At 45.1% G+C, this 24,478-nt stretch overlaps 3 protein-coding genes across 4 annotated transcripts; 1 reads left to right on the top strand and 2 right to left on the bottom strand.

Moving 5' to 3' along the window:
• The first annotated feature begins 1,331 nt into the window (after window positions 1-1,331).
• rcc2 (regulator of chromosome condensation 2) lies at window positions 1,332-14,124 on the top strand. The gene is made up of 13 exons (XM_070840140.1): window positions 1,332-1,417; window positions 2,437-2,679; window positions 3,747-3,840; window positions 6,572-6,715; window positions 6,845-6,976; window positions 7,220-7,308; window positions 8,482-8,596; window positions 9,081-9,247; window positions 10,863-11,043; window positions 11,145-11,250; window positions 11,623-11,695; window positions 11,808-11,885; window positions 13,050-14,124. The coding sequence occupies exons 2-13, from the start codon at window positions 2,479-2,481 to the stop codon at window positions 13,152-13,154; spliced, it is 1,485 nt and encodes a 494-aa protein (XP_070696241.1). The 5' UTR covers window positions 1,332-1,417; window positions 2,437-2,478; the 3' UTR covers window positions 13,155-14,124.
• Window positions 14,125-15,194: 1,070 nt separating this feature from the next.
• Window positions 15,195-18,386, bottom strand: LOC139209606 (large ribosomal subunit protein eL22). 2 transcript variants are annotated; one of them, XM_070839379.1, is made up of 4 exons: window positions 18,323-18,386; window positions 17,601-17,711; window positions 16,975-17,099; window positions 15,195-15,386 (listed from the first exon to the last, which is right to left on the bottom strand). In XM_070839379.1, exons 1-4 carry the CDS (start codon window positions 18,332-18,334, stop codon window positions 15,242-15,244), a joined length of 393 nt encoding a protein of 130 aa, XP_070695480.1. In that variant the 5' UTR covers window positions 18,335-18,386; the 3' UTR covers window positions 15,195-15,241. The 2 variants fall into 2 exon arrangements, with proteins under 2 accessions (XP_070695480.1, XP_070695481.1); XM_070839380.1 differs by having other exon boundaries at window positions 17,601-17,708; window positions 18,323-18,361.
• A 1,494-nt stretch (window positions 18,387-19,880) lies between these two features.
• On the bottom strand, window positions 19,881-24,476 carry icmt (isoprenylcysteine carboxyl methyltransferase). Its single transcript, XM_070839807.1, has 5 exons — window positions 24,258-24,476; window positions 23,774-23,862; window positions 23,283-23,452; window positions 22,307-22,524; window positions 19,881-21,450 (listed from the first exon to the last, which is right to left on the bottom strand). Exons 1-5 carry the CDS (start codon window positions 24,474-24,476, stop codon window positions 21,271-21,273), a joined length of 876 nt encoding a protein of 291 aa, XP_070695908.1. The 3' UTR covers window positions 19,881-21,270.
• Between the last annotated feature and the right edge of the window lie 2 nt (window positions 24,477-24,478).

The raw sequence follows: 24,478 nt of genomic DNA, 5'->3' as shown, positions 1-24,478 counted from the left end.
AAAGGAGAAGTGTCTGAAAGATCATGAACGAAAGAGGAACTTGGTGAGAGGTGTCTGAGAGGTATTCATTGGTTTGTGTGTGCAGCTATATCTGCACTGAAGTGATACAGACTGTGTGTTTGCAGTTTTACCGTTCTTTATTTGAACATTTTAGAATGTGAGCTGTAGGGCAGAATGACCACCAGATCAGATCATCAGATGATGTGTACTGAGGCAGGTTATATGAGGAAGCATCAAACATGCAAAGAAGAATGGTATTTAAAAAACAGTATGATGTAAAATGGTCATTGTCCTCCACACATTTTGACAAACTATAAGTATATACCACAAAGTGAAAATGACATCAGACACATGAATTCCTGCAGGATTCAAAGTGACGTTAGTGTTCTAGGGCTCAGTTGATCTCTCAGACCTCATCTTAAAAAGATGTTTTATCATTACTTCTGTCAAAGATTGGATGGAGTTGTGTTGAGACCTTGTGCTTTTCAATAACTGACGCAATATCCTGTGTTGTTTTTTCATTTTTTTCTGGATAAAATTAAAATAAGAAATGCTTTTCTTTTTTAAATGAGAAACTGTGAAACACAGTTGTGTGTAAAAAAAAAAAACATTTTCCACAACAAACACAAAAACTGTAACATGAAGAGAACAAGACAAACGTATTTAAACACACTGTTACGTTCATGCTTGTTGCTGTGGTGGTGGTCCTTTAGTTATTCTCAAGTGCATTTCACAGAATATTTAGGGTGACTCCAGCAAACAATTTAGAATTTAAGAAAGCAAAATGCAAGAGATTCTTCTGTTCAATTCTGTTTGCTGATTTCAAATAAACCGATATTTTTAAATTCTAGTATAAGAAAACTGTGAGACTGTGAATGTTTTTTAAGTCAAACCATCTGATAAGTTTCAAGGGGAATCTATCTATCTATCTATCTATCTATCTAACTAACTTGTTTATAGAGGGGGGGTTGTGGCATGATTTCCATGCAAATCTGCATGGTGATTCATTTCAAATCAGAAGTCAGTTAAGTCAGCTAGAATTAAATTGCAAAGCAAAATACACAAGACAACACATACAGAGTGTTTGTAACCACTTTTGCTCTTTATTTCACGTTTTGGTTAGTTTTGATGCCAATGTGTCATTCTCTCTCTCTCTCTCTCTCTCTCTTTTCCTTCGCCTTGTTTCAGGGTCAGTCTAACTTTTCAGAGTCCACCTCTGCCACAGTCAGGGTCCAGTACTTTCTTTAGCCTCCTGTTCTTTCCTCGCAGCCGTCCAGCTGAGAGCGTCGGTGGCTGTTTGGCTTCCTGTATGAATGGTGAGTGCGGACCACGTGGTGTGAAAGCAGACCGCAGCTTCTTTTGTTCAAATCAATCAAACCGGAGACGGGCAGAGCGCTGCTGAATCAGGAAACAACCGGTACGTGCATTTATTCTTCGCTTTACAAGATTAGGAATACCATGTTTTAGATATCCCAGGAGCGGCACGCGTGCTAAACGTTAGATGTGTCTAATGAAGGAAATAATGAAAAAGTTTTAGTCGTAGCATCGCTCCATGTAACGTCGGTGTCCATGTATTTATTTAGAGTGCTGTTAGCTTACAGTGGCGAGGTAACGTTAGCACAATTAACGTTAAACGTACCAGTCAGCTGTTTTGTTAATTGTACGCCATTTAATTTCAGCCCCAGTTAAAGACTTTTTCTTTACTTTCGTGTAACATACAAACTTTGTCTTGCTCGTTTGGTGTAGCGGCGAACTACTAACTTCACATGTTGTGCGTTAGCATGTCAGCTAGCTTGTTACCCAACCATTATATGAACAAAGAACAACAGTGGTTAGCTGCTTAGCCTGCGAGGCTAGCAGCTAGCTACCAGACGGACACCGGTACGTGTTTTATTCTTTCTGCTTTTGGTTTCTGGCGCAAGTTTCCACTGGTTATTGATTAGACAGCAATTGAAGAAGGTAATTTGCTTTTGCTAACGCCACCTACACCGTGTCAGTAAACCTGCCTCTTAAACGTTAGCCCATTTAAAGACTCCTACAGTAACGGACTCTAGCCGGCAGAGTTTAGTGTGTGTGTGTGTGTGTGTGTGTGTGTGTATGTGTGTGTATGTGTGTGTGTGTGTGTGTGTGCAGGCTGATGCTCTGAATTGTTCACTTGTGATGTCATTTTAACTAAGAACAGAAGTATGAGCTGTTTAATAACGTCCATATCTCCACAACCTGCTCATTAGTTGTAGGTTGGTGTTTGTATTTTTTGTTATTTACTCTCACTGTGTGAAGGATTCCCTGATGTGTAGACACGCAGTTATGATGTTACACTATATGCAATATCTCCCATTTACCTCATTCTTCTTCGATGTGGCCCTAGATCATTACATTGTCTTGTAAGCACAGTTACAGTGTTAATTTGACATCATTTTCACTCTGTTTAAACAGATCACTGCCTCTTTCCCACGAAAACAGCTTCTGATTGGAAAAATGCCACGAAAGAAGGTGACAGATGTCTCAGGGAACGGTGGAATGAAAAAGAAGAGGGCCAGCGGCAAGAGGAAAGAGAGGGACTTTAGTAGCGACGATGAATTCGACTTTGAGCAGGAGAACAACAAGAAACCTGGCAAGCCTGCTGCGAAGTCTGGTCTCCAGCCTGTCACGGTGGCCGATGACGTCAAAGAGAAAATAGTGGGTTTGATGCACTTTTGAAAACTAACCAATTATACATTTAAATAAAACTGCCAGAGGTGTGCTTATAATTAAAAATGTTTTAGTTGATGTATTTTTGTATTTTTCATTGTTTCTATTGTATGACTATATGATCTGCCATGAGTATAGCAATTCCTGCCAAGAAAAGAATTTGGGGGATGGAGTGGGGGGGGGCAGCACAGTAAGATGTCAGAATGCTGAGATAGTACTACAAAACAATGACTTCCAGCCAGTGGGTGCCAGCTACTTACTCTTTTTTTCCTTTCTCTCGTGTTATTTGCAGATGTGTTTGTGTTTTGTTTTCCCCTTCGTGTCGAGCGTTGACACTTGGCATTGAATTTAGTTTCTTTCAACATTTTCCCCCCTGTTTTGTGATAAAAGATGATATCTCTGCAAGAAGAGTTCATGCTTACCTAAAGTGTCTTACAGAAGCTTATATCCACAGGCTCTACAAGGATGGATTGCAGAAACATTGTTATTTCCAGTATATTAAGAAATCCTTGTTCTTCACGTGGGCAGCACAGCACGGTGGCTGTTGCCTCACCACCAAGAAGGTTCCAGGTTCAGATCCAGGTTGGAACCTGGGTTCCTTCTGTGTGGAGTTTGCCTGTTCTTCCCGTACTTGTGTGGGTTTTCTCCGGGTACTCCAGCTTCCTTCCACTAGAGTTTATTGGGGACTCTAAATTGCCCGTAGGTGTGTCTCTATGTGTTGGCCCTGTGGTTGGCTGGCGACCAGTCCAGGGTGTACCCCGCATCTCGCCCCAAGTCAGCTGGAGTTGGCTCAAGCTCCCCGCGACCCTGACGCATAAGCGGTATAGATAATAAATGAATGACTGTTCTTCACGTGGTGGTGAAACTGTAAGGAGAAAGGCATGTGTTAAAACTTGGTAATAACCATGGAAAAAGTGTTATTTTCCAAATGTTCCTTTAATGAAATCAGAGATTCTGCGATTCAGCTGCCTCTCTTCGATGTGATCGGCTTTTTGACTTTAGGCAGCATCATTAAGCTTTTTTATGTCACTGACCTCATTGTGTCCTTTCTACAGAGACTTGAGTGCCCGAAGGTAAAAGGTCAACTGCTCATCTTTGGAGCAACCAACTGGGACTTAATTGGAAGAAAGGAGGTACCCAAACAACAAGGTAGAATATTTCTGTATCAAATAGCTTGTGTCTAGATTAGGACACATACCTGTGGCTGATGTCCCCTTTTTCTATGCTGATGCATCTCAATTTTTGGTTTCCACCCTATTACTATATGAACTTTGACAATAACAATGAACCTGGCAGTATTTGCATGGTATGGCTTATTCAGTTAGCCTATTTTTGTGATCAAGTTATTACATTTTACTGAACTTGTTTGTCAGCAAGTTTTGGAGGGAGTTGTGCTGAAACTGGGTGCAGTGACTCTTTTACTTCAGGACATCTTTGAGGTTGTCAGGTTTGGTACCATTGTGTCTGTAACGAGACCAAAACTAAAATCCTGTTCACTGACTGCTAGTCTGAATAGCTGGAGATGAATAGCTAGTCTGAATAGCTGGAGATATTGCACAGAGGCAGTGGGTGGATGGATAAACCATTGTTTGTCAAGGAATAGTTCCACCACACAATTAAACGTACAAATCAAATGTCCATTTCCACTGGTGTATGAATTACCACACCAAGATATGTTCTATAGATATTTTCTAACTGTGGTCAGAGCCAGTCAAACTATGTTCCCTTGCTTTTGAGCTTTATGCTACACTAGGCTAATCATAACCCGACTCTAGCTTGTACTTGACACACAGACGTGATTGTTATCCACGTTCTCGTCTCACTCTCAGAAAGGATAAAAGCTTTGAGCAGAATGACATGCACTGAACATGTTGTTTATCACACCCAGTCAATAACCTTGTTAGACTCCCCACTCCTTCTTGAAAGTGAGTGCACACGGGTATATCAAACCAGCTACCAGATTGGCGTGAATAGTTGGCTATGTAGATAGAAAAGTTGAAGACACGCGATGCATCTAACAACATTACTTTCACCCTTGTGATCTCAATCTCAATGTGGTCCTGTGCAATACAGCATTGTGAAGACTGAGCTCCCAAAATGAGATTCTGGGAATGCTTGTGTCAAGTCATAGGACACAATGTGAGGGAATTGATTTGCTATATAGATCCTCCATTCTCCACATGTGTTTTCCTGACCCCTCACTGTAGTGTAATGATGAGATGTTGGAGTTTTTACAACATCAATAAAGATTTAATCAGGTTTTCCACTCTGTGTCAGCAGTAAAGAATTATTAAGGATACCCACACGTCAGGTGTGCATGCGTCTCTTTGTTGGACAGGCCTTTTATGTGTTCAGTCCCCTTCACGTATTGTGCCAGTGACATCTATTGTGTATGTGTGGTCTGTGCTGCCCTCCTGCAGCAGGCCCACTTATACCTAGGGCAGGCTGCGCACTGCCTTGTTCAGTCCCTGCTTCACTGCTCTCGTACACACTGATAAATCTGCTTTGTTGAGATTTTTTGGGGGGGGGGGGGGGGGGGGGGGACATGTGTCAGCAGGAGCAGCTGCATAGACAAAGAACGGAGATGGGGGAGATGCAGTTGCCTACAAGAATACTAAAAATGCATTCAAATAATTCTTATGTTACGTATATAAACATTTTTAGCACTTCTTGTGCCGTAGCAGTTTGTTTTGAATGAAGTGTTCTCCATTTAAAGCGAATGGAGAGTGTTTATCTTATTTGTAATGTATTTTCTCTGAGTGCTCTATTTGGAGTCACATCACAGGACCACTGAAATGCTGAGTACAGATCCCCAGAACTCTTTGATGCCTTTTAGAAATATAGATTTTTATTAAAACCATTTTATTTAAAAGCAAGGCTAAGCATTTTATAATGCTTTCTGGCCTCGCCGTTGGTTCCTACTGAACATACTGATCTTTAAAAACAGCCTACTGATCTATAGTTTCATGTTTTTTTTTTAAAATGCTCAGTAAGTTCCTTAAACAGCTGGTCACTGCAGTTTTTACAATTATTACTCAGAAGGAAATAGTGCATTTGTTGGGTACTATTTCCACCAGTGGATTAATCCACATTTAGTGCTCTAGTGAGTATTTGGGGCAACAGGATGGTTTATGTGGCAATGACATGAAATCAATGTGTCTGTGTGTGGAGATTATGGAATTTGTGCTTTTAAGCGTTGGTGGAGCTTAATAGCAAAGATGACTCCGGCTTTGCTACACACGTAATAAATATATTCATGTTAGTAAACTCTAATCATTTAAATAAAACAAGCTAAATTATGATAAAATCAGTAAATATGGAATTGAAGAATAAGAAAATGAAACGGCGAATCAATTCAGTGGCAGCACCACAACATTGCAAAAACAGACTGAGTTTTTCCAAGTTGTAAAGACTGTATATATCCAGACAATTTTAGGAATTAAATGAACAGACAGATGGCATATGGGCATTGTAGTTTCATTGGGGAGGTGAGCATAACACACAAGGCAGTGGCTCAGTGCCAGTGACACCCTGCGGATGGCAGTGGACTTGTACATGGGTTACAACACACAGTCTTCAAGTCTGGTGGCAGCTCGGTTTGAAACGGGTCTCCTACAGAATCTCAATCAGTTCAAATATAATTGTCTACATGCTTCTGTCCCTAATTGACCTCTCCCGTCTATAAGCCTGTTCATTGTAAGGTCTTATGTATGAGACGTGCCATCGTCAAGATAGAATTTTACAATGGAAAATACCTAGATTTGGCCTTGATGCCTGCTCCTAGCTAGCTAATTTTTAGACCATAAACATCAGACATTGAGAAATGGTGTGTGTATTATATGGATATCCTGTTTTTGAAGTGTGGTCTTTATGTTTCCAGCTGCTTTCCGCAACCTGGGCCAGAATCTGTGGGGTCCTCACCGCTATGGCTGTCTGAATGATGTCCAGGTTAGCTGTGTGGTGTCTGGTCCCTGTGCGGCACACAGTCTCCTTATGACCACTGAGGGCAAGCTGTGGAGCTGGGGTAAATAATTTTCCTGGTGTAAGGTTAAGAGTTTATACCCATCAACAAAACACTGATCACTGACTCTTAAGTGATTGGGCAGGTGTATGTCACTGTGTTGACTTTACTCTTACTCTCTTGCTCCTTCAGGTCGTAATGATAAAGGGCAGCTGGGTCATGGGGACACCAAGCGTCTGGAGGCTCCAAAGCTAATTGAGGCCCTTGCAGATCGTGTGATTGTTGCTGCAGCTTGTGGACGCAATCACACCCTGGCACTCACAGGTACGCTGACCCGCGATGTGTATAATCATCAGGGTTGCCTTTGTCTTCACTCCAGCCAAACACTACAGCTTCCTTTAATCTGATGTTGTCATTTGGAATGAGAACCAGCATACCCAACACAAGGTTTATTTGATTGTATTGGTCATTGGATGAGTCTTTTCATTGTAATGTCTTGTTAACAACAGTGGTCAGAATGAGTTAGTATATGCTGCTCTGTTTGCTGATGTCATTCTTTCTCCTCAGAGGATGGCACTGCATACTCTTTTGGTGAGAACAAGCTGGGCCAGCTCGGCCAAGGCAACCAGACTGATGCAGTCCTCAGCCCAGCACTGGTAAACTATCACCATTACACCTAACACACACTGTAGAGCGAGACAACTGAGCTTATACAGACACACTCTGACACATGATCCAGATTTCTTCTGTTTATTTCAGTGGTGGCATAGAGGTCAACATCTGTCCAAATCATATCACAGCACAGAATGAAATATGCCAGGGGCTACAGGATTCAGTGGACCACAGAATGCGTCGGGAAATGAACCGTCGGACTGAGCCATGTAATAATATATGGCCATCCACTGTTGAAGAAGTGCAGTGGAGACATTATCATGTTAATGTTAACACATTGAAACCTTTTCCTGATACCGTAGCACAGCTGATTTTACACTCTTACATTTGAAAGTAAGTCTGTTTTGACTTTCAGGCCTGCTGGTGTATTTATCTGTAACCTGCAGAGACCAAAAAGGTCACAATTTATTTTCTCTGAACTATATTTGCTTTCTCACCCAATACTTCATAGATTCTGTTTATATTTCCTGAAGGTCCAACTGCAGCAGTAGTGACCACATTGTTAGTAGGCTCTACCTTTTCTGTGGCTGCAACAGTTGGGGGTTTTTCTTCTGGTATTGACTATTACTGTTATTACTATACTTACAACTGTAGCTATGGCTATTGCCGTGCATGTAGTTGTAGGTTACTGTTAATACTACATAAGATGGTATCAGTGGTCAAGATAGCATTGTAAAACCAGAAACTCAGGACAGGCTCTGTACCAGTGGTGCTTACATAAGATGTGACAGACTTACTGCTAATGTGTCACAGCCATAACCACAGTCATAATCACAACAATAGCAATGCCCAAAGCTTCATTCATGCCAGGCCACTGTCTGCTGCAATCACAGACATGACAGAAGCCAATTCTAACAGTGTAGACAACTCACTAGCTGACAATAGTTATCTTTATAATGCACTGTGGCTGATTCCATCACCATAGCAATACCAATCCTGGTCCTGGGGTCCCACTGCCCTGCATGTTTTAGATGTTTCTCTGCTCCAGCACAATGGAGATATGGGTCATTATCAGCTTTCAATGAGGTGTGTTGGAGCAGGGAAACGTCTAAAACATGCAGGGCAGGACTGCAGAAGTAGATCTTGGTAGATCACTGTGACCCCTCAAAGGCTTTTCACACTAAGAATATGAGTCTACCTTTTCTCTCTCCCTCTAGATTTCATACAATGGCCAGCCCCTGGTGAAGGTGGCTTGTGGTGCTGAATTCAGCATGGTGGTGGACTGCAAAGGAAACCTGTACTCATTCGGCTGCCCGGAGTACGGACAGCTGGGTACGCTCACAGCATGCAAAACACACCTGTTGTCTATAGTGTCAGCTTTGTTGGAGGTGCGTTGGATTAAGTTAGTGATCAGAACAAATGGGGAGGATGTACTATGTTATGCAGTCACTTGAGTGAATTCACCTGGAACTCCCAAACCGCATGTATGGCAAGTTCTTCTCTCTCCGTTTTCTTCTTTCTTTTCATGTAGAACTGGAATTAATTAAAGCTGACTAACCTTATGCTGGTCTGACACGTCTGTTGGATCAAGTGCTTACTTAAGCTAATGTGCATTGCCTAGCCAACGTTAGTTTCTGTGTGGGGGTAAAAACCAGCTTTGGGATGGTGGAGCAGGATAACCTCTGGCTCAATAGAGAGGCGAGGAAATATCAAGGGACTTAGGTTGCACTCATCATCTCCATTAGAATTGGTCTGCCAGAAAGCACTGACAAGATGATTTTTGCCATGATATATGTTTCAATCTACCTCATTGCAGGTCACAACAGTGATGGGAAATTCATAGCTCGTGCCCAGCGCATCGAATTTGACTGTGAGCTCATCGCTCGCCGTGTTGCCATCTTCATTGAGAAGTCCAAGGATGGCCAGATCATGCCTGTGCCCAATGTGGTGGTCCGAGATGTGGCCTGTGGGGCCAACCACACGGTGAGAAAACACACTTCTTAGTCTCTCACAGTGGATGTTTGCTCGCTGCCTGGGGAAGCGTTTCCTGTCTGTGACCTCTCCGTTAGCATTGAGAAGTCTGTGGTGCCACCCGGACCGCAAGGAGGATGGATGTGACGCTTGATGACCAGTCTTTCACTGCCAACATCACTGCAACAGCCCACTGCTGCACATTAATTGTCCGTTCCTCACGCAGGAGTCAGTGTGGGCTCTGGTCCGCGGCTCTGGTCCGCGGCTCTGGTCCGCGGCTCTGGTCCGCAGCTCTGGTCCGGGCTTTGGTCCGCAGCTCTGGTCCGGGCTCTGGCCTATACTGGTCCGGGCTCTGGTCAGGGGCTCTGGCCTATACTGCTCCTGGCTGGTGTAACTGCATGTGCCATTTGACTTGTGCAGCCCATCCAGTTTGTAGCAGCCCACACTACAGCACTCCTCTGCTTGAAGACTCTAATACTTGCCTTCCACGCTGCAAATGACTAAGGCCCATCATCCATCCAGGACATGGTCAAACTACACACTGCTCCCTCACTACGAGGGTTTCAGGGTTTCTCTTCCAGGAAAATAAGAAAAATTCAGCTCAAATATTAACTGTTTATTGAGCTTAAAAACAATTGATAGACAAGCTATATAAAGGCTGATATCATCAAGATTTATAGTAGTTATGAGTTCTTCACTTTATTCCATACACAAGAAGTCCTGTCATGGGGGGTTCTGTGAGTCACAGGCAAAACATGACTTTAGTTTTGGGATTATGTTTTTGACTTCTACTTCTTCACTTCTACTGGACTAACTGTAGTTTGTGTAATATGGATAAACCAACTACTACACAGTACAGTATGCTGTGTAAGGGATGAAGTCACTAAGGAAGCAAAACATGCTGACATCTCCTCCATCGCTAGTGGGAATTTAAAAATACACTTGATGACTCATTTCTGTGTTCACCTTGCTCAAGAATAGAAATGCTCCCATGCCTGCTCTCATGCCGTGTAGCCTGTTTCACTGAATGTAGCATTTTCAAATAAGAAAATACAGAAAGATACACATCTGTCCTGTTCCTAACATTTGAATTATGACGTGTTGCTGCTGAATAGGCCTGTCCTCAGACTTTATGTAGACTTTAGACTTTACAGATATTTATTGAAACATGAGAGATTTTCTGAGAGATTTGAATATATTGTCCCTCAACAGATTGTATCAGTAAAAAGACAATAATTACCAGAAAACAAACCCTGGAGGGGGGGGCCCAGCTGCCACTCAACAAAATCATGACTGTGATGAGGACTGTGGAGTCGGGACAGTGAACAGACTGGAAACTCCTCATCTCAGACTGCACCTTGGCCCATGAAATGACTCCACCTTTCTCCACCTCTTGTTGTTTCTAAATGTAGAACTTGATGCAGTTCAGCGTATTGGATGAAGCATCATTCTTTCAGTTTCTGGTTGTATCCACATGCTTGGATGCACTTGTTGTGGGTTGGGGAAAAAAATGTCCGCTAAACAAATGTAATGTCTTTGCATAGACGACCAATAGTTATAACCATGAAAACGTTTGTGTGTGTGTGTGTGTGTGTGTGTGTGTGTGTGTGTGTGCGTGTGCCTGCAGCTGGTGCTGGATTCTCAGAAGCGAGTGTTCAGCTGGGGCTTTGGTGGTTATGGACGTCTGGGTCACACAGAGCAGAAGGATGAGATGGTTCCTCGACTGGTCAAACTGTTTGACTTTCCTGGCCGTGGTGCCAGTCAGATCTGTACAGGCTACCAGTGCTCCTTTGCCGTCAGTGAGATGGGTAAGAACCGACCACATCGGAACTGTAATGTGTATAATAGATGCTCCTGTAGGTGTGTGCTGGCTACACTTGGAGATAACTGATCAGTGCTGTATTTTCAGGGGGACTGTTCTTCTGGGGGGTGACGAACACTTCCAGAGAGTCGACCATGTATCCTAAAGCTGTGCAGGATCTGTGTGGCTGGAAGATCCGCAGTCTGGCATGTGGGTGAGTGCTGACATCAGTTGCTCGCTCCTCTCTGTGACATGTTAAGTGTTTCTTCATTTGTGGGGGGGGGGGGGGGGACATTTTATTGTCTTGCACTAAAGGGACAGTTCATTAAGGGTCATATCTCTGAAGTCAAGGGTCCTATGTCTGACTCTTGGTGAATCTTAAGCCCTCCCTCCCTCATTCAGGGGGTTTCAGACTGTTAGATAGTTTGAAGCATACTGAAAATTAGATTTACCCAGGAAGGAAATGTTTTCTAGACAGACCCTGCTTTTAGGTACGGAGACTCTACTGATGAGGGCACAGTTTCCTTGGGTACTTAATACCAAGTATGATTATTAGGATTTTGTTCATTAAGTGTGTATTTTCCAGGAAGAGCAGCATCATCATTGCTGCAGATGAGAGCACAATCAGCTGGGGCCCATCACCCACGTTTGGAGAGCTGGTAAGACCTGAGGCCTTACAGGATACACTGTCCTCCTTATAAAAATGGCACAGTCCTGTTGTGATAGAATCAGGAGCTCAGCACCGACTGTATCTTATCATTCGTCCTTCAGGGATATGGAGACAACAAACCCAAATCCTCCACCACCGCCCAGGAAGTCAAGACCTTGGATGGTATCTACATCGAGCAGGTGAATGATTAGAGAGACTTTCTTCATCCCACACTGAGGAAACAGGAGAAGTGCAGAAATAAGGGATACAAACAAATGTAAAACTAAATCCAAATGAAAAACATGAAATATACATGCATGTATTGCACAGGGTGCGGTGGGTCAAACTGTCGTCCCCCCCCACCCCATGAGTGCCTCCCTGTCTGTCATTTCAAAGCCTGAGGAGCTTTGCACTGGCCTCCTCAGACCAACCCATCACAGACATCTACACAGGAGGTTTATACACCAAGGACAAGGTTGTGATCTGATTGACCAACCGGGGGGGGGGGGGGGGTATGCATCCTTGATGTTTGCATACTGTAAGTGCAAAGTGTTATTGTCCCTGGTGTAAGATTTCACATGCTGGGGGAAGGTGGAGAGAGTACAAGACAGGGAAGCGTGGCTGAAGTCACCGGGGGTGGTGAGGGGTCGGGGGTGCAGAGTCTGAAGCTGTGTCTGAGCTCGCAGGCTGCATCCGGTCTCGGTGCGCCGAGAAGGTGTGTGGCTCAGAGCGAACAGCTGATCTCGAGTGTAAACAGAAAGAGGCAAACTACTACTGTCACCGGATGAACATCCACAGCTGCTCACTGTCTGAAAGAGTCTCTGTGTATGGAAAAGAACTTAGAAAACACACTACAGACAGAAACGAGCACAAAGCTCCACCAGCGTGGTGCCACACTGCATATATGTTTGATGATGATCAATCAAAAGTTCTGATCAGCTCCAAATGGGGAAAAGTATTAATAGATCACGGAGAGGGTCAAAACACTGAGCCGTTTCAAGGCTCCCCTGAGTCATGTCAGTGGCTATGTGGGGCAGTGCTTTGAGCGAAAGGGAACAGTAACAATGATATTTAGCAGTTGAGGGTGTTCACTGTCTCATTTTAGCCTGTTGGCATGCTAACATTTGCTAAATAGTTGAATGGACAATGACGCGTTACATAGCTCTTGGTTTGTTTCTCTGGGATTCCCACTTAGCAGCACAGTGACGTGGTGGTTTGTAGAATTTTAGCGGCCCGAGATACCACAGCACCTGTCTATATTAAAGGACGGCTGCAGTGTTCTTAAATCTGGGTCCTCTTCTGTGAGATACTCCGTCAGAGTTGAAAGTTGAAGCCATTAAATGTGTTCTGTGTTGTTTTCCCAGGTGGTGATGGGATACTCTCACTCTCTGGTTATTGCCAGACAGGATGCTGAGCAGGAACAGGAGAAACTGAAAAAGCTGCCAGAGTACAACCCCCGAACAATCTGACGGGGGCCTCCAACAGCAACACCTCAACCTCTTTCAGTGGAGCAGAGACCTGTTCAAGGTGGTGTACAAGTGGAATGGTTGAGTTCAGCGAGGGAGGTGCTCACAAGTGCGATATCAACACATCTCAACTACCAGCAAACTGGCTGTACACCAATTTGGACACTAAAATCAGAGAACATGGGACTGTAGATAGACAGATCCTCTCACAATTAATGGTCAATATCTTCACTTCCCACCTCGGGTGAACCTGCTAGTTTGCTCTGAGCACTTCACAACTAGCTGAGTTATGCTTCCCCAAAACCCTTTTCTATTTTGTAATACAGCCAAACATTCATGTCTTAGTGTCTCTTGTTCTGTTCTCTTTTGTTGCTGTGTTTGAAATGACACTTGTTTTCCTATTTACGGGTGCTACTGCAGGGCTTTCAGTCTTTTCCTACAGCGAGGATTTTAAAGACCAATACTCCATACCTGTGCCTTTTTCTACATGTGTGTTCAGGATATGGAAGTCTTGTTTGTGTCGTTCAGAGGATCAGCTGATCAGTCTGTACACGGCAGTATGAGCTGCCACAAATTACAATCAGAATTTGGAACGTGACGTTCTGAATGAGTGCACTCCACACAGTTACATTCCTTATGTTGTCTCCAGTGTTTGCATCAAGGATGCACACCTCAGTCCTTCCAAGGTCAGTGTCTGCCAGCTCTCCTCTCACCTGCCAATTTAAGTAAAATGAATTATTCCAACACTTGTAGGTGGATTCACAAGCAGGTCAGAACTTTTAGAACCAACAGTGCAGTGTCTGGATTTGGTTCAGTCCATGAAGGTGTGCTGGAAAAGAACGAGGCATGCCATATTTGAAAAAACAGGTGTTTTCCTTCTACTTGTATTGCATTCTTTTTTACGGTGAAATTTCTCTGGGTTACATTGTTTTTTTTTCATTGAAATGGTTAAATAAAGACTCACGTGACTTGATTTGTTTTCTTTATTTGTGCCATAAACCTTATTCATTAATTTTCATATTTATTGGTACTGAGCCACCCTGGTGTGTGTGTGTGTGTGCGCGTGCGCGAGAGTGTGCGAGAGTGTGTGTGTGTGCGTGCGTGCGCGAGAGAGAGAGTGTGTGAGTGTGTGTGTGCGTGAGAGAGAGAGAGTGTGTGTGTGTGCGTGAGAGAGAGTGTGTGTGTGAGAGAGTGTGAGTGACCAAAACCTGTTATCAGCAGCCTTGGTTAACCCCCCAGACATAAAGCCAAGGCTGGAATCTACAATCGGAGACCTCTAACTGTCCAGCTGTCAGTCCAGAGGTGACGCTCAAGTCATTTGCTGATGACTTGAATTTCCCTGCTGAATTAGTCTGAACTCAGAGGTTCTAGATGTTTGAGCTTCCACTCAGCAAACAGGTAATCTAATGATTGTTATATATTCCTGGTGGTTCACTCCAGAGGGCTGTTCCATAAAATCAGATTACCAGCAAAATGCTCCTGTGAATGACTGCAGTGCATACATGACCTGTCAGAGTGATCAGTTTTAATCTGACCTGATCCTTTGGAACACTGCAGATACTTCAGACAGTCACACACCGTTTTAAAAGCAAAAGCTACTAAACAACCTGGCTTTAGCCTCAAGTAACATTTCCATTATTGTCACTAAACCAGGAACCTTCCTCCTGGTTATTCAGTTTTGTGACCAGCTGTTCAGTCACAAAACAAGATATAAACTGTTCTTTCTAGAAAATGCTATTGTTTATGCATGTTGTACAGTAATTAACACAACTAGCATTTCTCTCACTGGACCTGAACTCTGACAAGAAGAGCAGATCAGATCTTCTCACTTCAGTCTGACCCACAAACAAGCTGCCAGTAGTTCTCTACACTTCATGTTGTGCTGTGAAGAAAACACTAAGTCTGTGCTCAGTGTCTCAGGTAGAAGCTGTAGCAGGTGACATCTTCAGTGTCACAGACCTGGTAGCTGTTGGCAGAGGAGTCCTGGAGCTCCCGTTCATGTGACACAGACAGGAAATGTCAAAGAAAACACCAAAGACAATCTTCTGTACTGTAAACAACTTTTACTGAAATGTACAAAATCAGTCGATTTAATCTTCGTCTTCCTCCTCCTCTTCGTCCTGGTTGATCTGGAAGTAACGGAGCTCGTAGCTCTCCTTGGTGTTTGCTACAACACGCAGCCAGTCACGGAGATTGTTCTTCTTTAGGTACTTCTTGGTCAGATACTTCAGGTATCTGCAAAACACAAGCCCGAGAGCGTCAGCCTCACGTTCAGAGCGGGTCTGATGAGTGGACACCGCTTCTGATGTTATGATTCAGAGATGTAGTTAAAAAACAGACTCCTGTTAGTTTGAATACTCAGATTCAACATGTTGTACAGCAGAATTATGCCGCGTTTCCACCGGCTCGACTTGGCCCTACTCGACTCGACACGCTTTAGGTAGCGTTTCCACCGGCCCTAGTACCTGGTACCAGGTACCAGCTATTTTAGTACCTCCTCGGCCGGGGTTCCAAGCGAGCTGAGTCGAGCTGACAATGCGACGTCACCAGACTGCAGACCACTGATTGGCCAGGGAGCGGCGTCACTTGATGAGTCATGAGAGCGACTATCAAACCCACCATTTTTAAAACCCCGGAAACAGAGACGGAGCGTTTTTATTATTTCTGTGAACGAGGTGAACGGATACACGCAAAACAAACGCTTTGTTTGTTTGTTTGTTTATGCCTTATACAAATTACGCTACCGGAGTTTCGGCCCGCCTGGCCATGACGACCCTGCCCACGTTTGAGGTGGTACCAGGTGTAATGGAAACACAACCGTACCGTACCGAGCCGAGTCGAGTAGGGCCAAGTCGTGCTGGTGGAAACGCGGCTTTTAAGTTAATACAATCAAATGCAACCAACACTTGAAAAACTCAACCTGTTACAAAGCTGGGAAAAGTCAGATTAAATCATGGCTATATTTTGTTGAAAGCATCTCAGTGGAATCAAACGTTAGAGGAGGAGCATTCAGCACGTTTTGTCTGACCAACAGACTAAAACCCCAACCAGAACATCTGAGACACTGAACAAAGTGGACTCAGACTCTTTATGGATTACTTCTGGTATTTACTTGTTGGAATAATGTTGAAACAAATCTTCAAGCATCCAACTTGATCAACCGAATGTCTCCTTTAGACATAAGACATATCATTAAATGTATGTATGTAATATGAACTGATTTCCCGGTCACTTTGTCACGCTGAGCTGGATGTTTCTACGGAACGGACAGGACAGGAGGTGTGAGCTGTGGACTCTGGAAACGTTCACTTGAATGACGACACATCAGCTGTGTGCTAGTTCACTGCTTCAAATGTGATCTCACAGCACGGAGACAGGCTGTCGGCAACGAGAGGGACGTCGGCGTCACCGTGTCACAGCATTTATCACCACAGGAAGAACTCAGTGAGCGAGTGGAGCTCTTTCAGCCTTGTTAGCTTTAGGCGCTCTGCTCAGGTCAGGTGATCGGTATGTGGACAATCAGGACTATCAGGAAACGTTCTGTTACTTTCATCTCATGCTAATTCGCGGTGGAGCCGGTGACCTTCTAAACATAAAAAAGGTCAAAGGTAGCAATGCTGCGGACAGACATCGTTCACAGCGAGGGAAGATCTACTTTTATCAGGCAGCTTACGCCAGCAGGAAGACGTGGAGCCAGGCGACCTTTCAAAATGTCCGGATGGTGTTTTTGTTTTAAACACGTCATTTACACCTACTAAGGTATCAGCACACACCGTACACACAGTACTCCATTTAACCAGGTGTGACCAGGACAGCGTGTTACCTTTTGGAAAATGGCACCTCAGAGGACACTGTAATCTTGCTCTTGCTCCTCTCGATGGAGACCACACCCCCCCCCAGGTTGCCAGCTTTCCCGTTCACCTTGATGCGCTCCTGAAGAAACTGCTCCTGGAAACAACACATCAGGGCAAATATCACACACCCCCCACCAGTGACAGCAGCCGAGATCTCAACCCTCAAACTAATCAGTTGTTTGTGGCAAATATCAAATGTTCTCTGTGGTTTCCTATTAGAGGGACACGTCTGTCTAAGAAGATCAGCATTAATCCATCCATCCATCGTCTATACCGCTCATCCTTAAGGGTTCGGGGGGGGGGGGGGGTCAGGCTCACAGGGCCAACACTTCACACATACGGACAATTTAGAGTCTAACTAAAGCTGCATGTCTTTGAACTGTGGGAGAAAACCCACACAAGCACTGACAACATGTAAATTCCACACAGAAAGGTTCAAGGTTCAAACCACAGCCCCCCACACACACACCTCCCCCCCAGCCAGTGCTGTGAGGCTACAGCACCAACCGTGGATGGATGCTGCTTGGACTTCATGTGTGATGATGATCACTAAGAACATCTGATGAGGGAACTTCTCAGAAGTTAAAACACTTACAAAATTGGCAGCGTCCATGATGCCATCTTCTACAGGGTGGGTGCAGTCCAGGGTGAATTTCAGCACCTGCTTCTTCTTCTTCCCACCTTTGCTGGTGGTTTGCTTCTTCTGCTGACAAAGTGTGTGGATGGACAGTGTGAGAAGATCAGACCTGTTTTCACTCAAACATGTACGTCTCCCCCCCCCACCCCCCCACACAGAGCATCTAAAGCCGCTCAGATCTCACAGAGCACAGCAGCCACCAAGTCTTTCTCCTCCAACTATGTTTTCACCGGAAACGTGGTGAGAACGAAGGAGCCCGGCTGGCTGACCTCAGACCAGCACACGTTCACATGTTCGGGGGTCAAAGCTACACAACATGTGCAAACTATGTGATATCAGTAGACACTACCGAGAATACACTGTCATTTGAACAACTTGTCAAACAAGCTGTGGTCGTGACCCCCCCCCCCCCCCCGGCCACGCTAGCAAAGCCCACAACGTGGTGCGCCGGGGCTGTTTGGCTCCGGCTAGCGGCTAACAGCTAGCTGAAGGCGTGCAGAGGCCACAGAAGGCTCCGCTGCTTCGGCGCTCATTAAACGCTTCAAAGTCGAAACCAAACCCCGCGTTTCCTCCTCGACTGTTCCCACTACACTGCCGTTCCACCCCGCTCCTTCTCTCTGCCCCCCACACGGGACAATCTGCACTTATTTGTGACTTTCTGAAGGCACGGTTCTACTTACAATGGGCGCCATGGCGGAGAAGCTAGCAGAAAGGAAGAGGCGGCCGTGCGCATGCGTCACATCTACAAATCGAACGCCGAGTTGAATCGGTGCATCTGAGATCGATTAACAAACTGGGATTTGTATCTCAACTTTATTTCAAAGTGTTAGCAAATTCCAAGAGTATGCATGCAAAGAAAGAAACTGCACACACCTGCTCCTGTGCTGCCAGCAGTCAGCCCCCCCAAGAAGGTTCAGCGCCATCGAAGAAAAGTCCTGTTCACAGAAACACTTTGTGTGGCAGTAAAAACAGCCCCCGGCCTCAGAGAGACCATGATGACACCTGAGAGGGCCCACACATGGCTTAGTAAAGTGTGTGTGTGTGTGTGTGTGGGGGGGGGGGGGGGGGGACATCCCACATCCCACTGTGATGGAGACCCAAACATCACCGATGCTTTAACTCAGAGCATCACACTAGTCTGCTTGTCTTGTAGTTTGCAATGAAGTTACTGATCTTTTTGCTCGGCCACAGAAGCCGGTTACACCCCCCCCCCCATAGACATGAGTAAACTGATTCAGTCATGTAATGGATCTATCTAAACTAGATGTGAGCAGAGCAGAAGTGAAGCCCCCATGTTCACTTAGGGAGCAACATGAGTGTTTTACTGCTCATGATCCAAGCCTTCATTTGTAAGGAGGTGGTTGTGCTTTAAGCCAGAGTTAAACCTGGACTGTCTGGAGTAAGCCCAGTTTACCAAGTGTGCCTGAAGCCTGACTGAACCGGTGACCATCACACTTCTGGAATCCAACTCTTCAGCTGGGACTCACTTTTGCTTGTTTGCTTTTTTTTGGGAGGAAAATAAAAGAAAGCAGTTTTCAGCCACTCCGACTGTTTAATACAGGCTGGAAGAGACGGTGTCCTGTACAGGCAGAGTGCAGCAGCCTGCACGCAGAGTTTAATGATGTCAGCCCGAACAGTGAGCTTCAGATACGCTACAAGAACTTCACTTTCCACTCAGGCTGCAAACACTGGTGTGTGTGAGCACACATTCTTTCAACTTTATTAACAAATGTGTTAAATACTTGTTTGAGTGTTGGGATTAAAATACCAGGATGTAGTGATGTAGTGTTGCCCATGCTCTAGCATACAGAATCTTAAACGGCCAGTCAGGAGGTACAAATGTGATGCTATCACACCCCATGATGAGTAGCTGCTATGCCAGTGCCACACTGCTTCAGACTGTCAGCCAGTGGGGGTTGCTCCCATCTGCCAAATCTAACCAGGACCGGAGGACTCCTAAACCAGAGCAGTCTACATCTCCCACTGTGGAAATGAAACCTGGCCTAAAAACTAAGACACAATGAAAACAAGTTGTTGTGTCTGTACAACAGTAACCAAAGAAAACTACACCACGCACCACAGTTTAACAAAGTTCTGAGCAATTAACGGGAGAATGACATCACCGCATCATGTTGGGGGCTGAACTAGGTGCTGCTCCAATCAGTCATTAGAACACCCGAGAAAACACACACACACACACACACACACACACAGAGGAGTGGTCAGAAACTCCACGGGTTCCTTTCATTGTTTTTATTTGACTAAATTCTTAATTCTTTACACTCACACACTCTCATTCAGAAAGGGGGGGGGGGAGAGAGAGAGTCTGCCTCTCTCAACCCTTTTACCAACACAGACTCAGTCATTTGGTTGTTTCTAACATAAAATGCAGACAGGAAACAATGAAGTGATGCTAATGAAAGTGACAGGACATAGTCTCTAGACTTCTCACACAATAACTTAATGATTTATACAAAATTAAAAGCAACAAAAAAAAAAGAAGCGCACAGGCTACGACACAGGAAGTCTGTTCCATAAAGGTGAAGCTTCAGGAGCTGAACCTTCTGTCTCCACTCACAGAACTTTTAATCATCCATCATGCCAGACAGCGCCGTGTATGCAAAGCCGCCATTCAATGACAGACACAGAACAAAACATGGTGATTAGCTGTGAAAAACCACTGGTTAAAGTTTCATTCAAGAGTGTTGAGGGGGTGTGTGAAGAGTCTCAGCCTGAGTACAGAATAATGAAGTGGATATCAAGGTGAAGCATAAATCAGGGCACCATCAGTCTTGTCTTTAGTCACCTGGAAATGATGGAGCTTCCTCACTAACTACATTTAAAGGGTCTTTCCACACTGTATTCATTCAAAATAGGCTAAATAATGATTTGGGGGATCATTTCTTAAATAAAAAAAATGTAATGTCACCTTTATCACTTTTGGCTGCACCGGTTCAACTTGTGTTCACGAACCACTTGCTTTAGGAGTCCAGTCTCTGCTTTTAGTGAGCAGCTCCAGCATGCTATGGTGTACTCTTTAAAAAAGTACATAATGATCTGAGGATCTGAGAATACTGAGAATCTGAGGACTTGTACGTTCGACTGCTGCTTCTAACAACCCTAAATGCATAACTTGTTGTGAAGGTTTGGAGCTACAGGGAGGGGGTAGCATGGTCAGCGCTGCAGAGGTGGAGTATTGTGCAGGAGCTGCCACCATCTGTGAAAAACCTGACGCACTTACATTCATTAAAAAAAGACTAAACCAAGAGACCCAGAGGAAACGTTTACCATTAAATGGTTATGTGACTGCTGATGCAGAACAACGGGCCCAGTGCGATGCTTCAACACAGCATGGTCAGAGCATGCAGACAGAGAGAAGGGAAACAGGGGGTTTTTGGAATAAATGTAGTACAGTGGAGGTTATCTGGTCTTTTGGAAGTTTGTAGAAAAACAGCAGCCCAGCTGCCTGCTGCCATCCCAGCTGTCCTGGTGTCTGTCAGCTAAAAGCTCTCAGCCGTCTGTATGGTATCCTTCTGGAGGGCAGCTGCCATGGAAGATGCCACACACCCAACAGGTCTGATTGCTTTAGTACTTTAAGTCTGTCGTGTCCAGCATCCAGCACCTTGGACTAGTTAACACGAATGCCTGAGATGAAGGGCAGCCCGGTGCGAACCCTCTTCTTGTACTCCACATAGTCCTCTGCGAAAAAATGGATGAGGGAGAGCTCCTCCTCCTCGATCCGCTCCCGAAAGAACCGCCAGCTGGCTATCGTGTAGCCCAGTATACACACAGGGTTACACAGCATGACCTGCAACACACAGCAGCAACATGTGGGAGACATCTCTTCACAGCCAAACCATAGCTAAACATTTCTACTCTATTCTGTTCCTTATTACTGATGCAGGCCACACCCATTCATAGATTTCATTTTTCCCCCTTACAAAGTAACGAAAAATGCTAAACCAAGAGTCTGGACATAAACTAGGTGATCCAGTTCACGGCAGGCAGAGGTTAAATATAACTACACTACACTACACTACACCAACCTCACCTTTAACTAAACCTAAGAGATGGGGAATTGTTGCTAAAAATCTAAAAAGATACTTTATCATTTGGTTGCATTTAGCAGGATTCACTAAGGGACAAGGTTAGTTTGTCACTACAACACAGGGTTTGACAACAAAATGTAGAGTTGTGGTTGCATGTAAGAAAGCTACATTAACGTCATTATGAAGACTGTATCTGAAATATGGAAACAAGGTACGAATCATTCTGAGAGGAGAACATAATATTAAAACATGGTCCAGACACACTGCTGGAGAATGGGCTGAACATGAGGCTGAGGATGAGGCTGAGGCTGAACATGAGGCTGAACGTGAGGCTGAACGTGAGGCTGAACGTGAGGCTGAACGTGAGGCTGAACGTGGGGCTGAACGTGGGGCTGAACGTGAGGCTGAACTGAGGCTGAACGTGAGGCTGAACGTGAGGTTGAAAGCGAGGCTGAACATGAGGCTGAATGTGAGGCTGAACGTGAGGCTGAACGTGGGGCTGAACGTGAGGCTGAACATGAGGCTGAACATGAGGCTGAACGTGAGGCTGAGGCTGAACGTGAGGCTGAACGTGAGGCTGAACGTGAGGCTGAACGTGAGGCTCTTGGAGCTTACTTGTGTTCCCGTGCTCCAGTAGAACCAGCCAACATAGGAAGGGTGTCTGAAGTAGGAGTAAACCCCGCTGGTTACCAGAACGTGACTCTGGGCCTTCTCATTCTGGACAATGTGGTTGAAGTTGGAGCCTGCCGTCAACATGGCCGCCTTACGCAGGCACTCCCCACACAGCACCATGAGCAGACCCACAAGGCTCACCCAGTTCAGCTGCTTCAGCTCTGAGAGACACAACAGGCTGGTGAAAGTTTCAACACAGAAAAGGACCACAATATTCTGCACGCTTGATCATGGTGTGTCCAGATGGAGGTCATCTGGGATGGACATCCTCTTCTTCAGATGGAGTTTAGTTCAATTTTGTTGTGCTTCTTGCACAATGACAATAAAAAGAATTCTGATTCTGAGTTTGAAGGATTTCATGGAGTTAAGTAGTGTGACATGGAGTTTAGTTTGAATCAAACCCAATTAAGTATCAAGAACAGGCAACGATTACAAAGCCAGGAACATTCTATTTCCATTTTCTACTTCTCAGCACACTTTCTGTCACAACTACAGCTTCACTAACCCTACACTAGATCAGCTAGTTAAAGGAGTATATGAACCAAACAGGCGTAAAGTGTCTTCAGTGCTTCAGCTGTGACACCAATGTGTATTGTGACACATTTATAGTTCATCAATATTTCATATCTTTTGTTGATCATTTTCTAAGTTGGAGCAGGTTTTGCACATTAATAACAATAATCAATATAACCTCGTGTTCTGACCCCTCAGCCAATTCAAAGTGACTGTTAATACCACCTTAAGCAGAAAACCACATCACTGTCATCCTCTTCTCATTGCCATATTGTAAAATTTTGATTGGTGCAGACAAATCTGTGAAATCACTTATTCCCTACAGAGCCATGCCCCAACAGAACGAGGTCAGACTGAGGAACACGACGAGTTCTGAGCGGACGGAGTGCAGCGATGACAGACCAACCTGGAACGGTCAGTTTCTCCACAGTGAACTCCACCCATGACGAGACGGCAGCCAGCGTGTACTCCACACTGTGGTTGAGCAGGAAGGAGTCCAGCGACAGGCTGCGAGGGTTAATGATGGCCGTCACCAGGTACTCAGAGTAGTGGAAGAAGGACAGGGAGCACATGTACCTGCAGAGACACACTGTTAGTACACAGGTAGAGCTGCACTAGGCCTGGTCACCTCACACACACACACACACAGTGATCACCACACACACACACACACACTGATCCCCACCCCCCCCACCCCCCCCACCCCCCCCACCCACACACACTCACACACACACCCACACCCACACCCACACACACACACACACACACACACACACACACACACACACACACACACACACAGATCAAGGTGAGGAAGGTTCCCCTTTAACTTCTTACTGAACAGAAGACAGCAGTGAAACACAGACACGTGACTTCAGTGACTAAACTTCTACAAACCAGCCAAAATGTGTCCAGGTGGTCTCAGATAAACTGATGATTAAGCCACAGCCGAAGGTCACTCCCAGGAAGCAGGCTCTCACCGCCACCTGCAACGAGTTAAGACATCAGGTTACCCGGTGGGACGGCCGGCTGCACGGGGGCTCCGTCGGTCCCGGGGCGGGTCAGTCCCGTCTCCTGAGCGGATGAACACACTTGGCAGCACTCAGCTGTCTAAGACACAAACTCGGACGAGCTTAAGCCGCCGCAGCTTTACTTCACTGAGGGTTCTATCTTGAGCACATCAACGCCAGCTGTCGAGTTACTGGGAACTAATGAGATTAACCGGTGCTACACAGGAAGCTAACGCTAGCTAGTTAGCTCGCTGCTCTAACTAGCTGAAGTTTGAGCCGAGTCACGTCGGACTTCGCCACATTAACGAGTGTCAGAAGAGACACTTGCTGTCGGACAGCACCTCCAGCTTCTCCCCTCCGTCCCTGCTTACCTTGTACAGTGGTCCTCTGTAGATGACCAGCAAGAGGCCATTGATAACTGCAACGTGGATACAGATAGCGATTTTCCCGGAAGTTTCCGTCAAATAATCAAAGACCCAGTCAAGGTGTCCGAACCAGGTTCTGATTATTGGGATTACAACCACGCTGAGCCCCAAGAGAAACGCGTTTACACTGACTCTACCTTCTAGCACCAACTTACTGCCTGCCATGA

Source organism: Pempheris klunzingeri, chromosome 11 (assembly GCF_042242105.1).
Source record: "Pempheris klunzingeri isolate RE-2024b chromosome 11, fPemKlu1.hap1, whole genome shotgun sequence".
NCBI lineage: Eukaryota > Metazoa > Chordata > Actinopteri > Acropomatiformes > Pempheridae > Pempheris > Pempheris klunzingeri.
This window is presented reverse-complemented; position numbering and strand designations above follow the sequence as displayed.